General features: G+C 37.8%; 3 protein-coding genes and 1 long non-coding RNA gene across 7 annotated transcripts in view; 2 read left to right on the top strand and 2 right to left on the bottom strand.

Annotated features, from left to right (window-relative positions):
- Positions 1–79: 79 nt before the first annotated feature.
- On the bottom strand, positions 80–4,685 carry CRIPT (CXXC repeat containing interactor of PDZ3 domain). The gene is made up of 5 exons (XM_033055349.2): positions 4,614–4,685; positions 3,728–3,793; positions 3,232–3,286; positions 2,501–2,604; positions 80–538 (listed from the first exon to the last, which is right to left on the bottom strand). Exons 1-5 carry the CDS (start codon positions 4,627–4,629, stop codon positions 474–476), a joined length of 306 nt encoding a protein of 101 aa, XP_032911240.1. The 5' UTR covers positions 4,630–4,685; the 3' UTR covers positions 80–473.
- Positions 4,682–25,506, top strand: PIGF (phosphatidylinositol glycan anchor biosynthesis class F). Of its 2 annotated transcripts, XM_033055345.1 has the most exons (7): positions 4,682–4,725; positions 4,883–5,129; positions 6,763–6,854; positions 7,717–7,833; positions 12,194–12,302; positions 23,231–23,364; positions 24,711–25,506. In XM_033055345.1, the coding sequence occupies exons 2-6, from the start codon at positions 4,902–4,904 to the stop codon at positions 23,342–23,344; spliced, it is 660 nt and encodes a 219-aa protein (XP_032911236.1). In that variant the 5' UTR covers positions 4,682–4,725; positions 4,883–4,901; the 3' UTR covers positions 23,345–23,364; positions 24,711–25,506. The 2 variants fall into 2 exon arrangements, with proteins under 2 accessions (XP_032911236.1, XP_032911235.1); XM_033055344.1 differs by lacking the exon at positions 24,711–25,506 and having other exon boundaries at positions 23,231–23,605.
- The window catches only part of RHOQ (ras homolog family member Q), a 17,438-nt gene continuing 13,445 nt past the window's right edge, over positions 23,661–27,653 (bottom strand). Inside the window, exons 3-5 of one of the 3 annotated variants that reach the window (XM_033055346.2) lie at positions 25,513–25,677; positions 24,679–24,774; positions 23,661–23,940 (exon numbers count right to left, since the gene is read on the bottom strand). In XM_033055346.2, coding sequence (XP_032911237.1) covers positions 23,785–23,940; positions 24,679–24,774; positions 25,513–25,677 — 417 coding nt within the window. In that variant the 3' untranslated portion in view covers positions 23,661–23,784. The remainder of the gene's footprint in view (positions 23,941–24,678; positions 24,775–25,512; positions 25,678–27,653) is intronic. The other 2 variants (XM_033055347.1, XM_033055348.2) reach the window with 2 other exon arrangements.
- LOC116994002 overlaps positions 25,644–27,653 on the top strand; it is a 4,865-nt gene continuing 2,855 nt past the window's right edge. The window contains exon 1 of the long non-coding RNA XR_004417399.2: positions 25,644–27,102. This is a non-coding gene — a long non-coding RNA (uncharacterized LOC116994002). The remainder of the gene's footprint in view (positions 27,103–27,653) is intronic.

Genomic DNA, 27,653 nt, shown 5'->3' with positions numbered 1-27,653 from the left:
TACAACAGGACAACTGCAATAAAAGAAGAGCAAGGTCATAATAGTTTGGGATGAGAATAATTATAAATACTTATAGGCATACAATTAAATGAAGATGCTTTAATGAGCTGATATATACATCTACAAAACATTGCCATGAGATAAGCAGAAGACTTGTGATAGGGAAAAAAAAGTATTCATCTCAAAGATCTATTCTGAGGGTAACACAATTTCAACCTATCCACCCAGATCTTCTCCTTCCCTTTGAACTGTATCAGTTGCTGAAAGCCATTACCTTTAAATACCATTTAATATTAGTGCTAAAACAACAACAATCAAATATTATGTACATTTCAGGCAAGCAGGCTGTCTTTACCTCTCATTCCAAGTAAATGTACTATCTTCCAGAAATTAATATTCACAAATGATTTTAGAGAAAAGTTACTGTACAAAGACACAGAAGCTAAAGTTCATAGAAAGACTAGTCAGTACAATTAGACAGATGTTTGCTTGTAGTTCTTCGTATCCAAGACCTTCTTGCCACACATTGAGCAGATGCCTATAAGCACACAAAAAGTGTGTAAATTATTTTAAAATTATTAAAATCTTTCCTCAAAAACACAGTTGCTATGTTTTTGTAAGGATCTTTTTCAATAAATTGCTCAAATGAGCTCTTACTGGCAATTTATCTGTTCTCAGACATGTTCTCAACAGATACCACAAACCTAGAAGTCATATTGTAACTCCACATTAATTTGTAAATTAATATGTGCAGTGTGTGTGTAATCCTTCCACTAAAGAAAATAAGCTCTATTTTGAGAGCATTATCATTCACAAACAAGGCCTGAGATGGACAGAAAGTAGCAGGGCTAAGAAAATACAGTCACCAACAAACTGACTGCTAAATGGGGCATTAACAGGGATGCTTCAGAGAACTGAGAAAGTCTAGAATATGTTTTCATAGAATTAAAGTATAGAGCAGGAGTGAAAAACAATGAACACCAAGAATACTTGAAAGCTGAAGTGAGAAACACTGATATCCCAAAGGACTTTTTTCTAAACTCTAAGAGTGTCAAGTCAAAAGACCAGAGCACCAAAATGTACACAAGCTGGCAGAGGGGTGGGTTGTCTCAATCTTTCCCTCTCCTTTCAAAGCAGAAAGGTGCTAAGTCTTTTATCTGGTATGACCACGCTACAATTTACACATTCACCAGCAAACAAAAAATGTCAAGTAGCATCTACTCCTGCTTTCTCCAAATTGTGTGCTTTCATATATTGACATCATGACTGCACACGTATCTAGCAGTCCATTAGGGAAGAGAACAGGAACAAACCACACAATTTACTCTGAAGACCAAAATTCAGCCCACTAAATATTGACTTCAGGTCTAAACTGAGGATTAGTTAACTTGAGATTGCCTCTCAATTTCAGAGATATTCCACAGCTGAAGCACTGAGCTTTTGCTGACTGCATTTGCTTCAAGGAGTATGCCCTAACAACATCTTTGATGGTCAGAGCTAGAACCTAAAGCACTTAGATGAAGATAACAGGTTCAACCTGGAAGGATACACAAACAGACAAAGATCAAATCCTGAAGCCCACCCAAACCAGATATAACTTTAAGAAACAGTACAATGTTCGATCACGGGGTTCAGGCAGCCATCTGGGAGGGACCTAGCAGGCAACATTCCTACAGCAGGCTGCTAAACCACTGACTCAGTGACACAGCACATAGCTATTGAACAAATAATTTCATAAACAAAGCTTACTACTATTTAGCTACATATAAAAATCAGTTCACCTTATGTGCTACAAAAATTCCTTGGCAATAAATCATGTAACTGACTTCATGATGCTTTTTTTCCATCCAGGAACTTCAGATTCTTATAAGGTATTATAAAATGGGGAGAGATGAGAAGGAACCAGAAAATGGACTGCAACAAGCAATTGAGTTTTATAAGACCTGGGTTTTTTTAAATTAAGGAAACTTGTTAGATGATAGTTCTCTATGCAATTGCCAAGATTAAGTTTACAGTTATTTTTCCAAATGTACTGTTTCAGATACTGGAAATATTCTAAAAGAAGCAAAATTACAAAATGACAGAGGTTTAAAAGAATCTCCTTCAGTCTCTCGTCCTGCCCCACTTGAAACAGCCAACTTGGATAAGGCTGGCTCAGAATACCTCCTGTATGTTCAAGTTATGCTCTGAATACCTCCTGTAAAGATTCCACAGTCTCTGGTACCTGTTACTAGAATATTTGATCACTCCCAGACTGAAAACATTGCTTTCCTTGTATGTAATTAGAATTTTCCACATTCTAACCTGTGTACACTATTTCTTATTCTATTACTGTGTACCTGAGAGTCTGACTCCATGTTCCCTGTGCCTGCCTATCAGTAGGAGAAGACAGCAATTAAATCTCATCCTAGCCTTCTCTCCCTAAATACAAATTCAAGTGTTGTACCTTCTCTCTTGTTCCAAGCCAAACCAGGGTATTTTGGCACTCAGTGAAACTCACCTTTTTTATAGGCACATCCTTGACAATAGTGTGACCCTGGCTGATGGACAGAACTCTTACAAATCCGACATATTGCAAACTTGTTTTTTCCATAAGGATCAAACCTGGGAAAAAGGAAAAGTATTTTACTTATACACTGTGAAACAAAGTTTTTTTCTGCCTCCTCCTAAAAAGTCTAAGCCAGAGGGTGCAGTCAGAAACTCCAGCAAAAACTGTAATTTAGAAAAGGGACATACAAGAATTATTTCTAACAGGATATACAAAGTATGCAGAACAGTTCCCACTTTCCCCATTAAGAGACATTTCTTCCATCACAGACAAGTTAAGGAAAGCAGAACTAAAAATGTTTATTTTTATTAAGATACTACATGACTTTGAACTTAAACACCTTCCAGCAGCATCTTGGCCCATGGAAAACACGAAGGAAATGCTCAAGAGGTTATCACAGCAATATTAGCACGGAAAATAAATATTCTCAGCTTCTCTCCTACAAAAGCATCAAATCCTACCAATTCCAGTGAGAACTGCAGTAAAATAGTTGCCCACACTCTGAGCAGAAAGCACCCATGACATATGTATGGATATATCTTTACCAACAAATCAAATACCCTAATCCCCACAACTTTAATTTATTAAGTGTATTTTGGACTAGCTGCCCAGGTATGCAGGAAACAGGCCTCAGCTAGTTTGCTAACTGATGTTCTTAGCCAAAATCAGTTTTAAGTACTAACCTTGCCTTCTTTGAGGTCAATGCCTTGTTTTCATTTAATTTGCGACCACCGCTTTCTACCAAAAAAAAAAAAAAAAAAAAAAAAAAAATAAATAACCAAATTAATTTCCCCATTCCAAGCATACTTAAAAATCTTGATTTAGAACTTTTACTTTTACGTATGCAAATAAAGCCACAAAGAGAGATAAAAAATTCAGCACAGCACTAGGGGACAGGGTAACAGAACACTTTATACACCATTTAAATACTCTATTTATTGTTCTCTCGTGCAAGAAGAAAAAGAAAACAAAAAACAAAACCAGACAAATTAAATACTGAAGAGTCCTGGACAAATAAATTCCCACTGCATTAAATCAGTATGGGAGGGAAACTACATGACTTAATATTTAACCTGATTAGTAATATAAAGTTTTGGTCTTATGATGGTAACATAGCTCAGGTGCCCAAATGGCTTTATATTACCTCAAAACCAAGTTGCTAACCCTTGACAAAGTTACCTGTAGTGTTTCTTGCACCATCTTTCCATGTATCAGGAGTGATCACTGTTCCAAGCTTCTTCTCGCCTACATCAGGAAACATTACAAAGGAAAAAACTCAGAAGCACAGAATCAGTTAGGTTGGAAAAGATCTCTGAGGCCATCGCGTCCAACCCGTGACCGATCCCCACCGTGTAACCAGACCAAGGCACCGAGTGCCACGTCCACTGTTTCCTTAAAGAGGAGCGGTGACTCCACCACCTCCCTGGGCAGCCCATCCCAATGTCCAATCTCCCTTTCTGTGAAGAAATTCTTCAAATGTCCAAGCTAAACCTCCCCGGCCCAATTTAAGACTACGTCCTCTTGTCCTGTTGCCGAGAAGGGGCCGATCCCCACCTGGCTACAGCCTCCTTTCAGGGACTTGCAGAGGCCCTGAGCTTCCTCCCTTCCAGAGTAAACAACCCCAATATCCTCGGCCGCTCCCCATCAGACCTTGTGCTCCAGTCCCCTCACCAGCTCTGCCACCCTTCTACGGACCCGTTCCACCACCTCAATGTCTATTTTATAGTTCACCGAACGCAGCACTCGAGATGCGGCCTCACCAGTGCCCAGTACAGTGGGACAACCCCTTCCCCGGTCCTGCTGCTCACGCCATTGCTGATACAGCACAGAATCATTTAAACTATGCGCATTAATACGCTCCACAGGCGCATTAATGACTGCTCGCACAGGGGAGAATGACAGCTCACACAGGGCCCTGCCGGGGACCGCCACCCGCGGCCCACCCTGAGCAGCCCGGGACCCGCGGCTGCTGCTCCGCTCAGGGCAGCCCGGGATCCCCGCGGGCAGGGCCGGTGAGGGCAGGGCCTGGCGGGTCGGGCAGAGCCCCCCGCGCCCCCGTACTCACACTTGTCGCACACCATGGCGTCCCCTCCACCGCCGCCGCTTCCGGCACCGCCCCGGAAGTGCCGCCGCTCGGGCCCCGCCGCCTTCCGCTGCCGGCGGCGCCGCGCTCCGCGGTAAGAGGCGCGAGCGGCCCCTGCGGCCCGCGCGGGATTTGGCTTTTTTGAACAAACGCAATTTCCTGCCCCAAAATCCTCACCTGCCCCGGAGCGCTGCCCTGCGCGTCGCGGCTGGGGAAGATGCTGTGACGGGGCGGGGCTCGGTGTCTTGCAGGTGTCTCTGGCCGGACACCATGAGGGAGGCGGAGATCGGGAGGCTCCTGGCTGCCAACCTCCTGTGCGCTCTGGCCATCGTCCTGGCCGCCGTGGTCCCGGCCGTCTTCCTGGACGGATTCAGCGTCCTGGGAACGCACCTCACGTGGCTGTGTGTTTGTTCTGTTTGTGTTGCTACCCTCAATATAATCTTGCACTTAATCCTTAAACCAAATCAGTCTCCTAAGAGACGTTCCTTTGCTCACAAGGTAAGATTTTTCTTTTAATTCTTAAGTTGCTACCTGTCAGTACAGAGGGGAAGAAATTCTCTGAAATAATCAAATGAAACAGCAGACGGTTTTTGATGGTGAATTTTCATCTTCCATTAGTGACTTGAGTGTAGTACTTTTTAAAACAGAATTTTCGGTATTTTCATGGTGTTAAACTTTCTCTACCTGTAAATAACCTGTTCGTGTGAGTGATTCTATGCTTTCCTGCTTCTTGTCAATGCCATGTTATCTGTAGTCCCAAGAATTTGCATAGTGGCAAAACCTGGCACAATTAAATGGCACAGAACTTATTTTGTAGTCCAGGCCTGGCTCATCTTCTTGATAAGTGGATATACCAAGAAGAAATGTCATTGCACGTTTCTCGTGTGTAGCTGTAAATTGTATGAAAAACACGTTTTACTGTTTTGGTAAGATTTAAAAAGGTTTTATAACAGTTGTAATAACTTTAAAAGGAAAAAAAGAATCAGAATCTAATACATGAAAGGGATACATTTGAACAATTTTAAAAGTCATATAGAAAAGTATTCAAAAACGCTCAATTTCCTTGTATGATGTAATTGCCATGCAGAAGAATCTAAAGTTGGGAGAAACTTCTTGTAGTTACCGCTTGCAACGGGGAGCTTAAAGGTATGAATCCAAATGGAATAGTTTTGGAGAGAGTGATTTTGGAGCAGCAGTGGGTGAATCCCCCAGAGTTTTGAAGTCAGGATAGTCTCGTACTCCTGCCTTGCTGAGCCAGGCAAGATGTAGTGAGTGCTCTGAGGTGCTTCTTAAACATTTAGGTAATCGTCCCTGCGAGCATATTTTTATATGCTGTCTAGTTTTGCTGACTGAGGAGGATGTGAAATGCACACAACCATGATGGAAAGCAAGTATTTGATTTAAAAATTAAGCACACTTCATGTTCTAGGTGAGATTTCATCCCAGGAAATAAATATAGAAAGGAATAAATATAGAGAAATAAGGGTTCAAGGAAAGTTATGGATTTTGCATTGGTGACCTGCTCAGAACAGACCTAACCAGAACTGTTTATCAAGTGTTTTTGCTTCTGCATGATATAGTGAGTACCCAGAAACTGTTGTTCAAGTTCATAGAAAATTAAGTGTTTTGCAGACTTAGAGAAAGTTATGGATATTTCTCAAATATACTCAAAATTTAAGATGCCAAGTTCAAAATGTAGTTTTAGTTAATGTAATTTGTCTGTGTAGCAGACTTTTTTATATTGTATGTTTTCTTGCTTTTAAATTATTTTTTTACTTTTTGTGAGAGTTGTCTTTTAATGAATGGATGTGACAGTCAGATGTAAAACAGAAGTGTAAAAATATCTAATAAAGTTACTTCTGGTTATCGTGTAATTTCTGGTTATATTTTTTGTATGTTTGCCCTGTTTGATGGGATGCATGAAAAATATTGCAGATGGAGTGTGATTTTTTAAAATTAATTATTTAAAGTATTAATATACTGTTTTGAAATATGCCATGCTATTATATTGTGTTGCAGCTGAAATTAAAGAAGTAATTAGAGTACAATACTGTTGATAAGATATAGACTGCGTGTGTTACTTATGTTCTGTTCTGAAGCATTATTCTGATATTTTATTGCTCTTTTTTAGATATCCAGATTTCTAAAATGCTGTATATACTTTTTCATGTCTTGCATACTATTTCATGCGATTATTGTTCTTTATGGAGCACCTCTCATAGAGTAAGTCAGAAGACCCTCTCTTTCTCTAAGCATTCTAAGGGGCAACTCTCCTTGCAGATGTTGGTATAAGTACTTGTGTATTTTCTGGTACTCTGGAAGTTAAGGGATAAGCTTCAGGCTGGGGAAAGAAGGGTGGCTGTTTTAGCTTTTTCTTGGTTTTGGATTTTGTTTGTTTGCTTGTTCAATTTTATTTTTTGGAAGCCAGCTCTTAAATAGATAAAGCTCTTAAACGAATAAAGCTCTTCTGTAAATAATAATTGTAAGACAAACAACTCCTTTTGCTTTAATTTTTATGTTAAACATATGGGCACAAGCATTTTTTGGAGTTTCATTTCGTTATTTTCCCTATAAAATTCTAAACTGCACATCTCATGTATCTTTCGTACTTTTGATATTAATGTTTTAACTTTTATGGAAGTTTAAAAAAGTATGAAGCAACTAGGGTTTTGAGAGATACACTAAGTTACTAACAATAGCATCATATAGTTTGGTTTCATGGTTTCTGTCACAACACCAAACTGGAAAAATAAATTGAATAATGAAGTAAATATTCAAGCATACTTCAATTTGTAATTAATGATATATGTGAGGTATACCTGTGTTTTTTAAAAAATGTTACAGGTATCAGGCATTTCAAAAAATTGCTACATCTCACTCTTGAGATAAGAGCAGAAATCTTTCCAGCTTCCTTTACTATTCTACAGAGTAAGAAGAAAATATTTTATTCTTCTGTATGCGGTTTAAGAAAGCACACGTGCTTTCACAAGTTGACTTAGAGGGGATTTATTCTTCCTAAATCTTGGAACTTTTAGAACATTAGCAACCCTCACTTAATTTTCTAATATTTCTTTTCTTTTTGTAGGTCAGTGACTGAGACATTTTTGTTTGCAGTTCTTCTGTCCACATTTACTACTTTACAGTGTTTGTGTTTGCTGGGACCAAACATACAAGCGTGGATACGGGTATTTAGTAAAAATGGGTAAGTTCTAATCTAAAGTTTTTGATTTCTCTGACTAGAAATGGGCAGAATTAATGGAAACAATATATAATGGATTTTTTTGTGGAAGTAAAACTTACTTGAATTATAGATAGTTTTTATATTTGTGATTACAGACATATGAAAGCTTTTTTGACAAAGATTTATTTGAAGACAGTGTTTTGGAAAACCAGCTTTTTATTTTTGGTATTCAGATGCTAAATCTCATTTTATATGTGTTTGAAGAAAGTAAAGTTTCCAACACATATTCTACTGGAGTAAAAACATTGTGCAATCTTATATGATGGTTGTCAAATAAAGGGGAGACCTGACACTGAGCTGTGCATGGAGAATATTACATGATCCAGTAGTACCTTTGTAAATACAACTTTTAAAGTAGGGACAGGAAATTTAAAACTTCCTGCCTTTACACAGGCACTGTTTTAAACTTGAATATAATGTTGAAAATTAGACATGACTTACTGTGTTCTTGAGTATGTAATCTTAACCCATACTCTTTTTTACAGTTTCAAAGAGAGCTGTTTCAAGTGTCACAGTTTACAGGCATTATTTTTTGATATTGTTTGAAGTAAAATAAGCCTTCTAACCACATTTTCACCTGCAGTAGCAGCCATGGTATTGGCATGTATCAAGGATAATGTATTTTTCAGAAGATTACAATTTCTTCTGCCTTTTTCCATTCCATAAATAATAGCATGGTTGAAAGACTGGGACCCTGAAACATGAAGAGGCTTCACATATGCTTGTGATTTAATAAGATTTTAGTATTCATTACCTTTTAATAGATGACAAGTGTAAAGTCTTATCTCAAAAAAAAGTGAAAACTCATACTATGCTGCTGACCTGGAATTACTGGAATTATATGGAAGTATTTTTGGTTTGCACTCCTGTAGGGAAGGATAAAGGTAGACTAATACTGGTTTTAGATATTTGAGCTTTGGTTTATCTCAGTTCTCAACTTACTGAAAAATATCTTCAGATCTTATTCAAGTCATTTGCATTTGGGTTTTTTCAGTGAAAGATTTGAATACACTGTAATCAAAGCAAAAAGTTGTTTAGCCAAAATAAATGATTGTTGATTCACTTGGCCATCTTTGGAGGTTTTGCAACTGGAAATAACAGCTGAATTGAAGTAACATGTTTGACAATATCAGTCTGTCTTTGTGCCAGGTAGATTTTGAAAGCCTGTTGATTTCTTTCTTTCCTAGTCTTAATGCAATTTCAGCACAATCATTGTGTAGGAAACAGTTGTCTTGTTTTGACACTTTTGCTGTGAGGGCTTGTTAGTACTTCTTACTAGTGAGCCATGTGACGTTATCTGAGTAAAATGTTTATTATTAATGATGTTTGTTTGCACTTTGAGTGAATGTAGACTACAAAGAAATATTGTAGCAGGTTTCTTTATGGATTGTAACAAGCTGTTCATTTAAAAATAATCCCGTGTTTTTTCATTTGACTGCACAAAATTGGAACATCTTAGGTCTGGGCATGAGATGAGTGTCGACATAATATATCAAAAGATTGTAACTTAACCATGTGGAATAAGATGGGACTGGTTAAATGAAAGAAAAGGATGGTTAGGTAAAATCAACAGAGTTGCTTTCTTTGCTTTGAAGCAAGCTTGAAAGTCTGATTAAGTGTATAGCTGAGTATAAAAAAAAAATGTTGTAAAAGTAGGTGAGTGCATTTAGACTTAAGTAACCTTAAGCCTATGTGCACATAGAATGTGTGAGGAAAGTAAGTCAGTGTATTCTACATCACAAACCCTTCCATTCTTAATTGACTATAAATAGGGTCCTTTTCATTAATGCTGCCTTTGGAAAGAGGTGGGCCCACGTCAGCATCTCTGGGCTCCCTATTCTGACATCTAGAGCTGTGACTGATGTCAGTGTTGTGACACTGATCATATGCTGTCAAGGGCTGCTGTGAGCAGTTAGAGGGAAGTAAAAGCTACAGAAGGGGTTATCAGCATTAATGGCAGCATGTGGCTGTTATTTAAATACTGTTTCAGTAACTTAGCTAAAATAGCCTTCTGCATGAAAGTCTTTGAGAAAGCAGTTTTCAATTGCTATTTTTTTCCTCTCTCTCCTTTTGGAGACTGTTTATTTCAAATCACTGCTCTGAGAAATTGTGTTGAAATTTCTGGTATAATAGCAATTATAAGCTATTACCAGGGTAGAAAAGAGATTTTATTTGTATATTTTCAAAAACAGTAAAAAACCATGACATTAGGGCTCCTACCTGTTTTCATTATGCCTATTTTATCAGTTTGTTTGTGAACTGCATACTCTTGGAGACTTGAAATGTCCCTTGTAAATGTAGGCACCATCACACACCAAGGGCTGCTTAGTATTTAGTCCAACTGCAGCCAAGAATCCCAAATCTTGTCTACGAAGGAGCTGTCTCAGTAGATTATTTTATGTTAGTTAACCTCTTAATTCAAACATTATTTAAAGCTGAACTTAATGTATTTTATTATTTAAAGGGGTTAAATAATTACTTTATGTTTCTAAAGACCTTTCTGCCACTAGTGTTCACTTATTATCTTAAACATTATTAGTTTTGTCTGCAGGATTATCTTAGTTTAAAATGAAAGAAACCTGGAAAATGCCAAGTTTATAAACATTGCTGCAGTTGTTAGTCTCATGCAAATGAGGAGTTTATGTGGTGGTTTAAAGAATACCTTCAAAAATCCCTATTGGTGTCAGTCATTCCATGAAGAAAAGTGAGTTATAGGAGCATTGCTCCTTCAGGATCATGCTGGAGGACAAGTCAGATTGTCTTTGGGTAGCCAGCCCATGTGCAGAGGGGTTCAATTAGCAACTGAGATAGTTGCCAAACTGCCAATGGCTGTTTTTCACTTGGGCACCGTGCCTTGCTAATTCTGTTGTTTTGCATTTGGACTCAGTCTGATATCTCCATATGGTACAGCAGTCTCTGGTGAATCTGCCGCACACACAAGATGTCTTGTGAGGTATAACCGTACCTCAGTCAGTCCTTGGTGTATTCTGTTGTCTCTTTCGCTGCTTTAAGGCTGTAGTGAATGTTCTCTTCCTTGTTCTGCCTACAGCTCTCTGCTCAGCTCTTCAGCTTCTGAAAATAATTCACAGGAATTTTCTGTGTGCAGACTCCTATACAGTTTTACAGCTATATCAGGACTTTTCAAGAAAAAGAATCTCAAACTGGTGGAATTGTAAACCTGAAATATTTTAAGTTGAAGGGATCGTGTTATTGTAGAAGAAACAGTTCTGCTCCAATTGTCAACCTTGTACTGTCAGTACTGCAAGACCTTTTTTTCTGCAAACATTGAAAAATGTGAACTGTTTGATCAATAGCAAGTGCAGGAGTGTGTACTCAGAAGTAAAGAAATTCTATTCTCTTCAAAAGCAAGTGTTCATGTCGTGCAACCTAAACAGCACATGTGAAGTTCAGTGTGCATCTAGTCTTCAAGCTATAAAACACTCGTATTTTTTCCTGTGTTAGCTGAAGCTAGATGCACATTTATAATCTGAGATGTCGCAAACTTGATACTCAGATCTCCTACTGTACTGATTTGGAAAAGTGATTCTAGCCTGATTCTCCTATCTTGAAGCTGTGCCCTACTGTGTTCTGAACTTCTGTTGCTCATTTCTTCATTGATACCAAGTACCAACATGTTTGTGGCCTGAGCAAAGCCGAGCAATCAGTTGGTACATTGATGATAGTGAGTGCTCATCTGTTAAACAGAAATCCAGCCTTTCAAAGACTTGAAATCAATAGTGACAGAAGGCTATAAACTGAAAACTGAAGTAATTTTACATTTACATGTACAGTTACATTTACTTGAAATGTTTCTTTTTAGTTGATGGAAACTTGTTTTGAAATATTCTCATAGTGGACTTCTATTTTAAAATCTGAATTGTTGTAGTCATCAAATACGTCTACACCACAGAGTCCTATGTGACTGTGCTTGTGCTTTCCTGTACAGTCCCACAGTACCCTTTCATGTCTGCCTCTCCCTGCAATGCACACACTTATCGAGATAGATTTTTCTGCTCAGTCTAGCAGTGTTACAAGCTCAATAGGAGTATTTCCAGGAAACATAAATTAGCTTTTGAAGTAAACATCTCAAGAAAAAAAAATATCTTGAAAGTGTGTTACAAAAAGATTGCAATTGTAGCTAAAATATGCTACTTAGATTTTACTTCTAGTTTGTACGTTTTAGGAGAAACCTGCATGCTGTTTATCAAATATGTGAATTTTTGTATCTGTTCATAGCCTCAAAAATTTTGGGAGAAATCTGATCTTAGTCTCTACCATGGTAACTTCTGCTGTTGTTGAAAACTTATAATGCTTTTTACAGAGCTATGTCCATCTGGGAAAGCAGTCTACAGATTACTTCCATGTGCAGTGTACTTGGAGCTTGGTTTGGAGCGTTTCCTATTCCTCTTGACTGGGATCGGCCTTGGCAGGTTAGTATGTTCACCCTTCCCATAAAGGTACAAAATACTAATTTTCTGGAGATGCATGCTACACAAAATTGCTCTGAAGCTATTCAGGTGTATTGCACTTGGCCATAATCTCTTCCTACAGAGTTATGCCAGACTTCTAAAAACTCACTGGAAACGTCTGTGCTTAGGGTGTAAGGAAGTAAAATGCATTCATTTTATTTCCAGTTTAAATAGGTTCTTTGTTACATACATACAGATACATGTGAGTATCATGTGAGATTTTATAATGGAATAGAGGTTTAATGATTGGTATAAGAAGCAGCTAGACAAGCTGGAGGAGAAATGTGAAATGATGAAGGTGGCTTCAAGTTTGCCTTCAGTCTAGTAGCTTTTATTGTTCACGAGTAGGCAAAGAAAGATACTTCCCTGTTCTTCCATAAAAGCACTTAACAGAAAGTATTTTAAATGTATTTAGATCAGTTTGTGGAAATGGTGTAGCCAAAGCACTGTACTAAACGCTTCTGATTTCAAAGGAAGGCAAACATTAGCTTTTTAGTTGAACAAGAAAAAATGTGAAGCTGGCATTGCAGATTCTGTCTTTATAAATTCAAATGTTTATGCTATTTTCTTACTATCTTTCTTGGCATGGAGAAATGATTCAGTTAAACATAACTGAAGTCTGCAGTTGACATAAAATGATGGCACCAGTAACAACTTCTTCCTACATGTGCTCAGTGGAAGTTTTCTTTCGTCTGGTTACCAAACTCATACACTCTTAGCTGAGTAGTGTCTGCCAGGCCTGTTCTTAAGCAGATGGTTTCAGAGGTTTCTTCCAGAAATTGGTGTGACAGGCAGCACACTTTCCTGTGTGATATTGTAGAGATGCTGTGGCTTACAGCTGCACTTAAAATTTGTCTTTTGTAAGTAGCTCACAGCCTTCTTTTATGCCATTAGTCTTTCATTGCAATAGTGTAATTAGACATTAGAATTTGTATTTCAAAAATAGTAGAGGAGTATTATTAAAATTTCTTCCCTAAAAACACTTGGTTTTATTCTTGCAAGATGTTTCACCATCAAACTGGCATAAGTTTATGTTGGCACTAATTAATTGTTGACAGACATGAACGTAACCTAAAAATCAAGGATTTCATTGAAATGCAATCTCCTGTCTTCCTATCTTCTTTCCAAGTCTTGTTCACTTCCCTGCCCCAATGAAAGGCAAACACATTTTCCTTGCTCAGATGGGATTTTAAAGTATCATGTCTCATCTGGCAGGTTTTGTTTTATTCCCAAAATTTCAGACTTTGCTAATACACTTTGCCTTATGCACCAATAATATGAGGAAAACTTAGATCAAGGAGCTCTGATTAACAAAACAAAGACACTAATAGCTGAAGACGGATACTTTAGGTAGAGTTAGTTTTTAGCTTTGTGTCCATTCCCACATCTTCCAATAGCAGGAGACATGAGTTTGATAATGGTCTGAAAACCTTCTCTGTTTGAAAACTCTTCCAAGTTAATAAAAGCCAAACACGACTGAAAATTTAGCTCTATAATTGACACTTAAACATCTACAACAATACTATCTGTATTCTCAGAATAGCAAAGCATCGGCAGAAGTTTCAGATACCCAAACTTGTCACTGGCTGTTTCTGCCAGTGCTCCCTCCCTGTGTGTCTGCAATTTCCCTTTTCCTTCACCATCTCCACCCTCATTTCTGGCATACTCCTGATACCAAAGTTAGCAGGGTAGAGTTTATGACTCAAGTTCAACATTAAAACAATTTTCTTTTGCCTAGATCTGGAGCATTTGCTGCTGTTCTTTCCCTTCCCCTCATTTTTCCCAGCCTCACTTCTCCATCTTACACCCCGTAGAGTTTTAAATAGTGAGATGGGGGAAGAAATTTTTTGTTCCATTTCAAGTCTCACATATTTGATCATTAATGATGTGGGCAGTTCAAGAGCAGCCATAGTGAAGTTTCCCTATCAGTTCTGCAGGCTGCCATTCCAAGTCTTTGAAAACATCAATTTTAAATGCTGATTTTTAAAGATCTGCTATATTAGGGATGATGGAAGAAGTTCTTGTTAAAATGTAATGTAGTTTATACAAGCCTAGTTGTTAGAGCAAAGCAACACAGTGAAGCACCAAAATTGTAACAACCTTCAAGGCAGAAATCAACTTCTTTAAAATAGCTTGTCAAGGCTCCTGCTCACAACTCTCAAGTTTTCAATCACCTGTTAATAATCTAATTTTTTTGTGAAGGTTGTCTTTTAAATATTGGTCACCAAACCACAGAAGCAGGGGCAGTGTCGTGGCCAGGCATTTTCAGTATTTGCCCAGAAAACATTGCTTCCCAGATTTCGCAGCTCAGCCAAGCTGAGATATATTGTGAATCAGGTTCTGGGTAAACACAACTTCATGCAACAGCTGATGTCTTTTATCTTTCTGTTCCTACTGAACAGTGTGGATTCAGCAACCCAGGAATTGCATGTAGTAAGTATCTGCATGGCTATCTCAGAAATCTTCAGAACCAGGAGACATTTCTGTTCTTCAGAAGTTCACTGGACACTGGCACAAAGCCCCTTTTCACAAGAGTATTCCTTTTTCTACCTGATGTCAGCTGATAACAGAAACTCACATTAAATTCTTTCACTGTAACAGTAAAAGAGGAGAGGGCTTTCTGTGTTTTCTTCAACCTCAGACAAGGGAAAGGAGAATGATCCTCATAAAGAGACTGCTATTGTTGCAGATCTGTTTAGTGTGGGAAGAAGATCTTTAGTTCTGATTATCCCTGAGTGACCTAAGCACTGACTTACTGAACATGAAAATACCTGCACATAACACAGCTGCAGGATTAATAATAATATTTTTAATCTCCCCGAAATACAAGGGCTACTAGTGTTTTACATAGAACTTGAGTTTGCACAGAACTCGCTAGAACTCTGGGTGGTAAGGGAACACGTACAGATTCAGTCCCAAGCAAGATCTAAAAGAAGTCATGTAGATCTTAATGTAGACTTAAAAGTAATCAGAAGCCAGTCAAAACCAAATTACTTCTAGACATCTGTATAAGTAAAGTATTAAGCTGCTGTGCTTCTGACATCAGCTGTTTCTTGTATTAGCCTTAAAACAGAGAGCTTGAGGATTACAATTTTGGATTTACCGTTTTCCTATCCAAAAATGGACTCAAGTGGAACAGCTTAGTCTTTGAAATCAAGACCAGCTTCTGAGATAAAAAGAGGTTTCATTAGTGATTGTTTTCCTTTTTGTATTTTAGCCTTTGTGCTGTAAACCATTTTTTTTTATTTGTAGTGAAAGTGGTTCTGTTTTAAAGCAGAAAATGTGGTTAAAATCTTACTGGGGAAGACTAAAGTGGTATTATTATTTTAGAGAGCAGTGTTAAGGCCTTCAAGCTTGTTTATTGTGAAATTTGGTTCTGATGTTTGTATTGATTATAATTAGTATTTGTGGTGTAACAACATGCAATGGAAACACAGCTGCATTGCTACCTGTAACTTCAGACAATTCATTATTGGCAGACTGTCACAGACAAGGTGGAATTGGTACTACAAGAACTGGATGGATCAGCAATAACTGAGAAATTTCACATGACAAAGCAAACCAAAGTGTTGTTGCTGCTCCTCTTTGGCTTTGTTGGCAGCCCTGGAATGTCAAAAGTTGTGAAAACCACAAAATATCCAGCTGGTACAGAAATGTGCTGTGAGTTTGGGATGAAAAATGCTTTTGCTATGGATTTAGCTTTGTTAGAACAGTATAATACAGGACGAGATTCACAGAAAAAGGCACTGTGTCTTGAATTGGCATATTTTTCCACTTAATTGGGATTTAGCATTTAATCAAATCTGGTATTACTTTAAACTTTAAACTGTAGACAGTTGAAAAGTATCTACAATCAACTTTTAAATTGACAAGTCATTCAGAAAGGGGAGAATGTAAAGCTGCTTCTGTGAAGTCTGGTTTGTTCATAAAAACGGCTTCAAATGAAAATGGTCTTTCATTTGGACTACTGTAGGTGAGTAGTCACTCACTTAAAGCAAACAACAGGTTGGAGGGAATACTGAGAATGCTGGAATCCCAGTGGAGTATTACAGAATAGTGCAGACAGCTTTATTTAAGATACTTGTCTGAATTGCCACACTCATACATACAACAGTTCTGCTGCCGTCACTTTGTTGCTTTGTGTCCTTCAAAGAAAAAGCGACATTGGTTTCATTTTTTGCTAATCTGTTTCCCTGCCCTTGGCAGTCTGTTTTCAGTCTAGCATATTTTCCTCCAAACTTGATAGATGAACTGAAGTGTTCTTCTGATAGTCATTGCTTTGCATCGTGGTTGAGATGTATCAGTAGAAGCTGAGAAGTCTTTTGTACTATTTATTACCTGGATCTTACCTGGTCAGAAAATCAGATGCCAGCATCCTATGTCTTTCACTAGAATTTGTTTTTACTTCAAAGTACTTCAGGGTTCTGTGGAGTAAACCTGGTGATGAATTTCATAACAAGAGTTCCAATTCACACGCTAACGACTGAAGCCCAAATGCTATTTGATCCTGACTTATTTGCAAACCAAAGGAAATATATTGCTTCTTTATGCATATGTCTTGTGACATGCAACAAAACTGAGATAAATACAGATGTCTCAGAAAATCTTCACTTTATTTTCCATATTTGTGTTTGAAAAATATTGCGTACAGGGGACATTCAGATTAGTGTGCCTCTCTAGCCTTAAAAATAATAATGTTAATTGCCTTTTTTTTAAAGCATACAACAATTTCTATGCTAAGTAAATATTACTTAACAGGAACAGAATATTGTTTCAGAAATAAACTAACATCAATTACCTGAATAATGTTTGAGAATGGAAATGAAAAATATATAAAGCATTTCTGTTAGAAGCTTAAAATATATAGCTGAAAGTCAGTTTATGTCCTATGTTTCTTTTTTTTGCTCATTATTCTGTCATTCTTAAAGCAACTTTTAAGCATGCCATGTATGTTACTCTTCTGCTAGCTTTAAGAAAAATTTTTGTAACTATGCAAAACAGTTGGTTAGGGAGGCCCAATTGATTTTTATTCCTGGTTGTAGGTCTGTAGAATCCTATCTCAGCAAAGGTAAAGATAATTGCCTTAGAAGGGAATGCAGGTTAGGTGCTACAGTAGTTACATTTCTATATTAAAAACAAAAAAACCCCAAAACAACAAACTTTCCAGGACTCGTTCTGCCAGGCATGTTTCAGTTGGACTGGTAGACTAATTTTGCCAATGTTTTGAGATTGTTGTATTTTTCAGCGATTTTTAGAACAGTTTGCAGCACTTAATTGAGATAATTTAAGGCTAGTCTATAGAATTTAGAGTTATACATCCATCTCCAGTTGCCCCTAGGCCCCTGAAGCACAGTGGTAAGGATTACAGTTTGTTGGGACAGTCCTACAAAGAAATAGAAAATATCTTCCTTTGTTACAGTGGCTTAGTTTTTCCAGATTGCCTGTTTCAGGTTGATAGTGTACATTTAATAACCACATGTGATCAGGGTCCTGGCTTCATGTGTCACTCAGAAGTGGAACCTTAAAACAGACCACCACTGAAACAGAAGGAGATGATGAAGGAGTTACTAGGTATATCCTTTCTCTCCTCAGCCTGAGGAAATTAGTTGCAGAACAACATGTTATAGTTAAAGTCTACAACTTCATCAGCACACTTTATATGTGGTGGAACTATTATTCCAGACCCAGCATTTGCCACTGACAACAATTTAGCTCACTGGGGAGTTCCTGGGTTTATTGCATGTTTGGTAACAGACTTCTATATCGTGTCTCTGCATTTGTTGTGTCCATGCCCTCCCATGCACCTGGGGGGGGTGTTTTGTTGCATAATTTTGATCTGTAGTAGCTGTTACTAGTGATAAAAAATGACTTTGAAACAATATTCTGCTTACAGTGTTATCATTAGGTAGAAGTAAAATTGCTATATTCCTACTTCATAGTGGATACTGCAAACATAATAGGTAGTTCTGATATAGCTCACCTGAGTTGACTGACTGCCATGTAATTTAGCCAATATGACTATAAATATTAGCCTTAGATAACTCTCAGACATTTGTAGCCTGAAAAATAATCTGGAGAGTCTTGGGTGCAGTTCTTGGTGCTTACTCAAGTAAGGTGAAATGAGACTGCAAACTTTCACTTTACTTTGGCTCTTCTTAACACAACTCAGAGTTTCCTTCTTGTATTCCTTTTTGGATCTACTACCTACTGTGAAAGTTTTATTCTAAGAGGAGTTGCTTAATGTGAGAAGAAGGGATGATAAGCATTTGGAGTTCTTTTAAACAGAGGTAGAAGCTTGTTCCACTTGTGTGGTTATCACTGTTTATTTAATAATGTGTTTTTTCAGTGTAAACCTTAATGGTGAGATTAAAGGCGGTTATGCTTGCTGTAACTGTAGAACACAAATCCATGAAACCAACTTCTAGTTACAAATGCCAGCCTGAAAAAAAACCTCACACTTTCTTCTTGGTGTGTGCTTGTCAACACACACATTCTGTACAATGTGATAAGACACTTGTGCATGCAACCAAAATAGATTAAAGGCATGTGCTGAAGTTTTTAAGACAGTACAGACTAAACAAACAGGAATTTAAGGCATGTTAGAAACAGGGAGGGAAAATAATTGTGCTCATTTATTCAGTTTTAAAATGAAACAAAAATTCTTACATAGCCTTCCAATTGACAGTCAGAAATTAGTCTTTCGAAACAGTAAGCATACATAAAATCATGTTTAGGAGTATGAGAAAAACACTCTAAAGTTCACTAAAAAGAAAAGTAAGTACAGTAGATTGCCCCACTGTATTTGCATTTGTATAATGAAAGTTCTGGCAGGCAGCTGCTTACTTCATAAAATCTTTAAAAACTTTGTGTTGCTCCTCTGGTCTATAAGAATCTGGCCCTTATGTCCTTATCAATGTCTACATAATTCTCTTGCATGGGATGCAAGATTCAGATGACAAAACTGTCATGCAGTCAGATTTCTGGTTTAGCTAGCTCTGCGCACAGTCCAGCAGAGCTAGATACCTTGCTGGGATCCTGCAACATGCTCTGCTTTCCATGCAATATGCTAAGCATTCTCACATCATAGAATCTTAGGTGTTCTAAAGAGCACTGAGGAAAACTAGCTCATTTGTGTCCTGAAAGGTTGGCAATTCCTATTTTGAGTCATTATTCTTAACATGAGTTCTAATATATACTAAATACCTTGCAGTTCTGCAGTGTCTATTTAGCAAGCCTAAAGAAATTCCTGTGAAGTCCTAACACTGCTGCCAGATGAAAAGGCAAAAAGAAAATTTAAACAAATAGCAAAAGTCAGAATAATTTTGCATTAAATACTGGCTCATGCTCTGTCCATTAAAATGCATTTTTTGTTCTTTTTAAGATTAGTTTTTGCCAAGCTGCTGTTCAGGTTCCTAGTAATCATCTACAGGTTGTTAAAATTGCCCTTTGCTTCATGCGTTTGATATGTTAACTGATTCTTCTTGTGTTAGGCTGTGAGAATGGTAGCTGATGCTTCCCAGCTGCTGAGACAGATAAGGCATTTCATGACAATTTCATGAATAAGATTCTGTTCTATCTCCTATGCTCCCCACACTTCTCTCTCCATATCAGCCTTTTTTTCCCCTCAACAAAAGTGCAGCTAGGCCATGTAGCCAAACATCTTATTCCCCTGCTGCTGACCCAGCCCAGACATGACATCAGTTCTGGGGCAGGATATGTCAGCTTCCTCAAGGCAGAAGAGGGAGCATGATGTAGGAGAACTGAGCTGAAAAGTTCTCAGGGGATCAGAGGGGTGTATTACAAATTGCATATTTTAAGCAAGCAGAATGGAATCTCTTGAAACAGGCAGACAGATATTTGCTGCTTAGATTTTTATCACTTACAGGAAGTAGGCAGTTCATACCAAGTCAAGGACTTTAGACCAAGTTTGAGATAATGTGAGAGGGCAAAAGCAGGCCAATTGAGTTAGTCAAAGTCATTTTAAAAGGTCCAGAAGGAAGCGATTGGGTCTCAGAAAAAATGAGGCCAACAGCTAATACAAAATAAAGCAACCCATTTCCACAGAAAGAAGCAACCCATTTTCATACACATTCAAAAGCATGTGAAAGAAGTGTTATTTTAGTGCAGCTCATGTGCTTAAGAGCCATATCTTAATCTGTCTTTGATCACTTGCTGCTTTAGATATACCCGTGGGTGCCTCAGGCTATATGTAGCCCAAAAGACATCAGTCAAAAATAAAAGGTGCAAAACTAGTATTATTACGTGTTTGTTAGGGGGTTAACCCTGTCTTGAGGGTTAGAGAAAATGGCATAAGTACTGCAATGCTCTTAAGTCCAGCCTTTTAACTGCTGTGCTTAGGAGTTTACAAAAAGCCAATCAATCTGCCCTCAGAACTACTTTGGGCTGTCCAAGCAGCACAGAAAGAATAAGTGCCTGGTCTAGTACCCCTCTGTTCCATGCCACTAGAAGGGATGAGGTGGTGTCTCTTTGTCTTACTAATAGATGGGTGTCTTGTGTCTCTGTCCCTTTGTTCCCTATCTTTGCCACCTGCCATTTGTGATTGTTCACAGGTCAGAGACTCAACTGTTTAGAGAGAGAGCCTGAAACTTATATAAGGTAACACTGACGTTTTAAAACCAAAGCAAAAATTGAATATTTTAGAGGACAGACAGAGGCATAATTAATAGTAAAAGTTACACAGCTATTGAAAAAACACATTCAGAGTTGCAGTTCAGTCAGGTGAAAGAGGCTACAAGAATCATCAGATCTTTTTAATCTTACCAATAATCACCCACTATACACAAAATAGCACAGTATACAGGGTCATTGGGTCATCAGGGATATTTGCTCTCTAGTTAGGTGAGTATGATCAATTCAGAGTCCATCATCTACCTATAGTTCTGAAAAGCAAATAGGCAACTACAAATTCACCTAATGTAGGTAAAAATTTAATGAAGGATTGATCACTGATCACTCAGCAAATTTGATGAAAAAACACCACCGAGTTAAGAAGCCTTTGTCCCTAGTTTTGTGTATATTAGAGTGGTATTTGACTTCATCAGTGGATAAAAAAGTGTGACTTGTGTTCTATCTGACTGTTATGGAGTGAGGGGGAAGGGTTTCAGGGACTTTTTTATTGTTTTGTCCTTTAGATGTGTGTAATATGCAAAATGCTAGAAATAATTACATTTCATTTAAAAGTTGAAAAGACCTACCTGAAGTGTAAGTTTAGCCAAGGCCACGAACTTATGTGAGTTTCAAATATATGCAGTACCTTACCATGCCAAAGCCTCTCAAGGCTTTTTATAGATGATGTACAATGCACAGTAAATGAATGAAAACAAGCAAATCTTTGGCTTGAGAGGCAACTGCTGAAATGCTCAGCAACAAAAACAAGCAGCAGAGACAGAATGTATGAAAGTGAAAGAATGAAACAAGGTCAATAAAGAGTACCTAAGGCACCTTGTTTAATAGTCATCTTTGCTACACTCCTTAAGACCTCCAAATAACATAAAGCTGTAAATGCTAAGGAATGTGAAGATGAAACAACAGAGGAGATTGAAGATGAAAGAGCAGAGGACAAAATACATTACTCTTATTCATAGTTAAAATTCTCATGATCAAAGGATGTGAACAAATATATTCTTTTAAGTGATAATGAAGTAAAGAGAAGAATGAGAGCTAGGAAGATGAATGAAAGGAGGAACCAGTACCTTAAGAGTAAGTTCATTTGATATTCATGAATTGCAAGTCAAAGTGAAGTAGAAAAGAAGGCTGGAGATTGGGATATTTCCTCTATTGTCTAGTGCATTTCTTAGTCTCAAGTACTGTAGAGGGGGGAGATATCCCCCTTAATTTCAAAACCAAAAGAATAGGGAGTCCAGTCTGTACTCACGTTATGAATATGCGGTGTACAGAAGGAACTGCAAAACTGTCCTTACAAAAAAAAACCCAAAAAACCCAAACACAGGAAAATTTTGAGGATGCCTGGGAATTCTGTTTATTCTAAAATAAATTGATCACCACCTTAGTTGAGACTTTCATCAAATGCAGTATGTAGTGGACTGGTACTATAAGCTACAAGCTACATCTGATGGCAAACTGGTTAAGTCTTGATTTGGCCAATCCTTCCTGGAAATCAATACCAAATGAAAAAAAAAAAAAAAGGGGGCCAGGGAGAATTCCATTACTACTCTGGCTCCTTTCAAGATGGTTTGTTAGTCAGCTTTACAGCTTTATTGAGTTAGCTTCCCTTTCTTATACTAGAAAATAGAACATATAATTAAAGCTCTCTGATGTAACTGACTTACTACAAGTTTGATGATCTGGGTGCAAGATGTTCAGTCAGCTTCCAATTTTGTGTTCCCTCCCAGGTTTCCATCAGATGGAATTTTACCCTTTTACATACTTTTCAAAGAAAAAAAGTCAACAAACCTCTATCCATCTCTGGCCTTATTTGAATACTAGTTCATCTATGCACACCTAAAAGTTTCATCACACCATGAGAGATTGAAAGGAGAAATTACTGAGAAATCTGTAGGTATCCAAATGTGTGCAGCAGAGTAGGAAGTTAGGGCTGCTGAATGCTTCAGGGGATATAAATACTTCTAAGGGGTTTTTTTTCCACATAGTTTTTGGACTATCAAACTAAAGTCTGCAATAGCCAGAAGCCTGCCTACATTTTAATGCATATTAATTAAAAACTGTACAACAGCATTTAGTGTTCATGAAGATGATTGTTACGCTTTTGGCATTTTTAGGAAAGCACATCAAGCTTTAAAGTAGAATAAGACTACTGTCTTTCAATACCTAGACTTTGTGCTCGTAAAGTACAAAAAACCACAGACATTTTCCTCATTGTCTGCTTTTGCCTTGCGTTCTCCCCTCAGGTATGGCCCATTTCCTGTTCCCTTGGAGCTACCTTTGGCTATATGGCTGGTCTGATTATTGCACCTCTGTGGATACACTGGAACCGAAAGCAGCTTACATACAAAAGCAGATAACTGGAGCAAAAAGAGACAAGGTATTTCTTTGTGCAGATTCCATACAGACTGTGCAAAAGTTGGTTTTTTTTAAGATATATATATATATATATAGTCAAAGCAGAAGACTGTCCAAATTCAGTTTGAGTATTTCAGGCCAAGCATCTCCACTCAATAAAATCACATAGATGCCATTTCAGCATGGTGCAGTTTTTACTTCCTCTAGACTGTATAACCCTGAGAGATTGTACCTTCCAGTCTGAATAAAATATTTGTAACAGATATGGTGGCTTCTTATTACAAGTTCGTTGAGTGATTTTATTCCTCTGGATTTCACTGGTTGTAGAAGGCAGAATCGTAGGTTTAACTTTCAAACCTGGAACAAATTCACTTTGTACTTAATGCATTGTAGTTAAAATCAGTAGAATTTCACAGTAAGCCTGGCCATTGTCAAATGTCTCTCACGTGATCAAACAGCAGTTTATGCATCTTGAGCCTATTCTCTTCTTCACTGTGTGTTTCTTTGGAGTTAGAATGGCTATAATAGCTTCATCAAAAACAGTCTTCAGTCCTTTCTGTGTTAAAGCTGAACACTCCACATAGCAGTAGGCTCCTATCTGTCAAGAAAATAAGTTAATTCAATTGCAGTATGGCTCAGCTGTTCAATTCCATCTCGGCACTTCTGCTTCCCACCCCCCTCCATAGCAACATCACAATGGCTGCAATCTAAAAAAGTTATCTGCATGTGCACCCCCTGTAGGAGAAAATAAGATTTGTCTTTCATCCAAAGATCTGGAAGATATTTAAGCTGGTTGGTTTCTGTGGGAAACAAATAACTTCTTTAGATTGGCAGTGGAGGCCTAAGATATGGTTGATAATTAAAAAGCAAAAAATAATTACGTGACCCATTTGTGTTTAAAAAATAAAGGCTCTGTAGGTGTCCTGATAAGCATTATCCACACAGTAGTTACAATGGTACTATAATATTTTCAAATAATGTCCAGAAGATGCTTCCAACATTTTGCTTGATCAGGAGATTTCCCTTCCAACCTCAACCAGCCTGTGAATTTTAATTATCTTTGTCTAATATTTATATGGCTTGTATAGCTTTTACCAGTGTCTACACTAAAAATTAGAACTATTACTGACAAGAAAGTGTAATTGCATAGGTCTGCTTTTCCCTATATTCATTAATGTATGTAATTGTTGTTAACTGGTAAGCAGTCACAAGATTTCATATGTGGACTGCTAAAAGATATGCAAAAAGTGGTAAAGAAAGACAAGTAGAAATAGGGGTATTTTGTTGTTAATGTTGTTCTGTGTTACTTGGTTTCATTTAGGAGTATCCGGTTTACCTCTTTTGCTAACTTCTGTCCTTGCTCCACAGATACGGGCTTCTCTTTCATATCATTCAGTCTTGCCAGAGTTTTTGGGTCATCACGGAGATCAATCTAGCAAGAAAGATTGAAGTCATGCTGGAATACTTTCTCTAAACAAAAGTCAGCAGGCAATATGATACCCTCTTTTTAAAGGAGAATTGCTCAATAGAATATTATCTCTATAAAAATGGAGCCATGCCACGATTCAGATTGTGGACCCTTCCTGATTCAAAAGCCCTAAATTTAAGCTGTGAAATGTTAATCCAGAAGGAGAAACATTTATTCTTTAATTCAGCACTTCAATTAGATGTGATCATCTTAGAATACTAAATGAAGTGGCAGAAAGATTAACCCAAAGGTAACACCGATATGTGGGTTGCTTCATAAATGAAGCCCAGTCCACTACCCACAAGAAGCAAGAGGAAATTGTCTCACTTCTCCCCTTTTCCTTTGCTTCAGCAAATACTGCATGTGACTAATGGCTGTACACCCAAGTAATTCCAGTAACATGGGCACGAGCAGACAATTTTGTTCTGTAAGTCCCATGACTTTTTACAAAGTCACATGGGAGACATGCAGCCCATCTTGCCACCGTGCTTACAATGGACATAAGTTTAGTTTTTTTTAATGGAGATAGCTCATTGGGGAAAAACACATATCTGTGTTTTTCTGCCACCGGTAAGGGTTGTTCCTCCAAAGGCAGAAGGAGGTGCTGCTCAGGTCCTGTTGGGCCTCAACTTCCAGCCCAGTGTAAAGGCACCACATAATGATCCTAATTGTTCAAATAAAGTAGGACAGAACCAAATATACCTGTGTTCCTACTAGTAAAAAGGGAACATTAGGTGCATATTCCTTCAACTCCGGTACCCACTCTTCCTTCACATTTTGAAATGAAGCAGGGTTTACCACTGAGAAGCAGATAAGGAAGACATCGGTCATAGGGTAAGATAAAGGTCTCAGACGATCATAGTCTTCCTAAGGAAGAAAAATTCTGTTATCTGCAATATTAAATTGTTGCCTGTATTTTAACATTTGTATTCACTATTTGTATTTGTATTAAGATTGTTGAGGCAAACTTTCTGAATGTTTAAAACTATTCCAGGTTAGTTAGTGTCACTGTTAGACCAAAATCTACATATGAAGATAACTATATGTGAATATAAATATTTTGAAAAATGATAGAAACTTGCTTCTCTATGAGAATATACAGAATATTACCATTCAAAAAGTTTTCATTTAAGGAAAAAACCAAAAGGCTTACAGTTCAAACATACTTGCAGATCAAAGATTAGTATTTGTAGAGAAATGAGCAGGTGTGACTGCTGTAGAGTCATCCAGGTTATACAAAGCTAGGCTAGATTAAGGCTATTTGATGCACTTAAATGTTCTGTTTTGGATCATACACAGAGGTAATATATAAAGCCCTCCTTAGAATTTTCCTTGTCTCTTAGAAACCTTACAGTCCTGTTCCTAGTGTTCAGGACAGCAAGAAGGATCAGTATGGACCTCTTTTGTCTAGACTGTGCTTTCTATTAACAAACCCAGCAAAGGATCATATGGACAGAAATTCAGGATCAAGAATACTATCAGTGGAATATTAATGTGTTTGTTTGTTTGTTGGGAGCATGGGGGAGGAGCTAGTGTGAAAAGATTGTTTAGGACATTTAGAGCCTCAGCATTTAAAGCCAGCAGTCCTACTGCCAGGGTGTACAATACTGTGGCAAGACAAGTACCTGGGAGCATTGCCCCTGTTGTAAAGCAGTTCTCTCTGGCAAGCCAGAGAGTGGATTTTTGCCCTATGTTTTAGCCAACAGCCAGAGGGAACATGCCCCAGCTTCTCTGCAAGGCTTCCTTTGGTCTTTGGCACTGAACCAATGCCTTACCATTCCTACCATAGAATTGTGGTGGTTTTTGGAACATAGATAACTAAGACTGAGCCCAGGCATTGCAGAGACACTGACTACTGCTGGATTTATACCTTCCACAGTGAGCAGCAGTTTATTAGGGCTGCTGCAGCAGTTTCCCTCTTCCCCATGTAAACTCCCCATCTTAAGTAAATCTCACAAATATTGCAATGATTCGTTCATTAAACATAGAGACAGAAATGTAATTCAAGTCCAATTTTGAAATGAGCCAGAAAATTAATTTTTTGTTTCCTTGGCAACAACCACATTAACATGTTATTAACCTATAGTCACAGCCTCAAAAATACCCTGCATTGATTTGTTAGGTTTTAAACCTGGTTACTGAAATTTCAGAAATAGTGTGAGAACTTCCTCAGAACAGTTTCTGCTTGGCTCATCTTTTCATTTGAAAGTCAACAGCTATGGGAAGAGAGCTGTTATTCTCATGAACTGGAGGAAAGACAAGCACAGGCAGAAATTCTGCAGTAGCAAAGAGGTGAGTGTTACTTGTCATACTTGTGCCATTTTGAGTATCCACTCTAGTTTTGTACACAGGCTTGTCAATTAGTTAGAGCATGCTTAATTGTTGACATGGCTTCCCAATTTCACAACCACAGTACCTGACACCACTTCAAAACTAGGACATTTGACAGGCCTTTTCCCTACCAGTGTCAGGCTCTTGCCCTGATTCAGAAGAAAAAAACCAGTAACCCTGTCTTTTCCAAATCTGTGGACATTCATCATAGAAAGCAGAAATAACTTCAAAACATCAACACAGGGAAGTTGAAACTCTTTAAAATTCTGTTGGCTTTTTTTAGGTATGTATTTTACGTTTCACTTCTACTACTGAATATAGCTAGATCTTCCTCAGGGTTGCACTCTGTTTTGCGGGGTGGAGATTAAAATCCTAAAAGAAGCTTCCCAACTACCAATTACTCTGTTCCCTGGAGTACAAAAACTGCATGAAAGAACACGCAGTGGATCTCTCAGTTGCTCTGAAATTCAGCTCTAAATCATATGTGGGGTATTAGTGAATAAGTTGTGTTT

Source organism: Catharus ustulatus, chromosome 3, assembly GCF_009819885.2.
Source record: "Catharus ustulatus isolate bCatUst1 chromosome 3, bCatUst1.pri.v2, whole genome shotgun sequence".
Classification (NCBI taxonomy): domain Eukaryota; kingdom Metazoa; phylum Chordata; class Aves; order Passeriformes; family Turdidae; genus Catharus; species Catharus ustulatus.
This window is presented reverse-complemented; position numbering and strand designations above follow the sequence as displayed.